This window comes from Anguilla rostrata, chromosome 10, assembly GCF_018555375.3.
Source record: "Anguilla rostrata isolate EN2019 chromosome 10, ASM1855537v3, whole genome shotgun sequence".
NCBI classification, from domain to species: domain Eukaryota; kingdom Metazoa; phylum Chordata; class Actinopteri; order Anguilliformes; family Anguillidae; genus Anguilla; species Anguilla rostrata.
The window spans coordinates 18,796,754-18,798,660 of record NC_057942.1 but is presented as its reverse complement, the minus strand read 5'-3'; the positions used below and the strand labels follow the sequence as shown (position 1 = coordinate 18,798,660).

At 47.8% G+C, this 1,907-nt stretch overlaps 1 protein-coding gene across 1 annotated transcript; it reads right to left on the bottom strand.

Moving 5' to 3' along the window:
* Window positions 1–443: 443 nt before the first annotated feature.
* LOC135265193 (myosin light chain 4-like) lies at window positions 444–1,504 on the bottom strand. Its single transcript, XM_064354589.1, has one exon. The coding sequence runs from the start codon at window positions 1,392–1,394 to the stop codon at window positions 795–797; it is 600 nt and encodes a 199-aa protein (XP_064210659.1). The 5' UTR covers window positions 1,395–1,504; the 3' UTR covers window positions 444–794.
* Between the last annotated feature and the right edge of the window lie 403 nt (window positions 1,505–1,907).

The following is a 1,907-nucleotide window of genomic DNA, read 5'->3' as shown; positions in this document are numbered from 1 at the left end:
ATAATATGTTTACCAGAAAATATTATGAACATACAGCCCTATGTTAAAATACTCGTAGAGGTGGGAAAGTGATCATTTCTACTCAAAACACTTTGACTGCCACTGGGAAAGGTTTAGCACCAGAAGAAGTCATAGATATACCGCATCACAACTTGTCTTTTCTTGCCCTGGAATATTGATTTAATTGAAATGTAATGTAGTAAAGCAAGTAGCTTATTACCTACATGCAATGCATTATGCAATGTTAATACAGTATACCACAGAAAATAAGTTATATAACTCATAATGATAGTCCCCCTTTTCTAACCCTGAAAATAAATATGCATGATATTTCAAGGGGTTTAAAAAAAGAGACCCTGCAGTGGTGTTCAAATAGGTGGATAATGTGTATGGCATTATGGTGAATGAACATCAGGAGTAGATGAAGGACAATCAAGACAATACAATTTTTCAAATTTATTATTATGATTATTATGGCATTATCATGTAATACTCTGGCAATTATAACATGTAAATTAGTCTCTTTTTGAGTGGACAGGATCACAGTACATCGGCTTTCATCCATTACATTCCGCTTTGATCGTGGATACCGGTGAATTTTAGGCACATCACAAGTGCAGCACAGGCTGCTTGCAGCAAAAAGAAAGAAAGAAAAAAAGACGAAAAGGCAACATCACAGCATTCAGCGGTGGACGCCGCACGCTCGTCTGAGGTGGGGGCCGGCGCATGAGCGAGGGCGGGGTAGGACAAAGGAGAAAAAGGTTAGGCGCACCTGGAGAAGGCGGGATCACCGCTCACCCCGAGAGGATGTGCGTGACGAAGGAGGTGTAGTTGATGCAGCCGTTGGCATCCTCCTGCCCCGTCATCAGGCGGTCCACCTCGTCCTCGGTCATCCGCTCGCCGAGCGTGGCCAGGACATGCCGGAGCTCCGCCCCCATGACGGTTCCGTTGCCCTCCTTGTCGAAGACCCGGAGGCCTTCCACGAAGTCCTCAAAATTTCCCTGGTCCTTGGAGCGGGAGATGTGCTGGAGCATGGGCAGGAAGGTCTCAAAGTCCAGCATCTTGACGTTCATGTCCTCCGCGCGCGGCTTGCCCAGGACCTTCAGCACGTCGGCGTTGGTGGGGTTCTGGCCCAGCGCGCGCATCACGTCACCGCACTGGGCGAAGGTGATCTTCATCTCGCCCGCTGGCGTGCGGTCGAACAGCGTGAACGCCTCCTTGAACTCCTCAATCTGGTCGGCGGTGAACTCCACGGTGATGCCCTTTGGGTCAAACTCGGGCTCCTTTGGGGGCTCTGGCTCAGGCTCGGGGGGTTTGGGGGCGGGCGCCGCCTCCTTCTTTGGTTCCGGCTTTTTGGGCTCTGGCTTCTTGGGTTCTACTTTCTTGGGAGCCATGATGTCAGGATACGTATATGAATATATGTGTGTGTGTGTGTATGTGAGTGTGGAAGAGACAGGGAGAGACAGACGAAGCAGTGGCCCCCAGAACTTTTATACACGACTGACTATGCAGGGGATATCAGTAGGCTAATGGGGTGCTTTAGGATACTAAAAAAGGAAGAATCCAGATACAGACCCGCCCCTTCAACACTTCACAATGGAGGATTGCAAATCCGCTTCTCTCACCAGCTCCACAGACTCTCTGGCATGCCATAATCAGCCCACACACCAGCCACTGCTTTTGACAGACAAATGTTTGACGGTCCATTTGTCACGACCCAGCTCGTTGGCCGTGACACACAGCAGACCAGCTTTAAATGGAGGAAAAGCATTTCTGCATATGCGCACACACATGCATATATCTTTACTTTTTAACGTGTATCTTCACTTTTTAATTTAGTAATACTTGTATCTCTTTCCTCTAAACTCGATCGCTGGCAAAAATTTTTTGTTCATTATAGAAAAAAG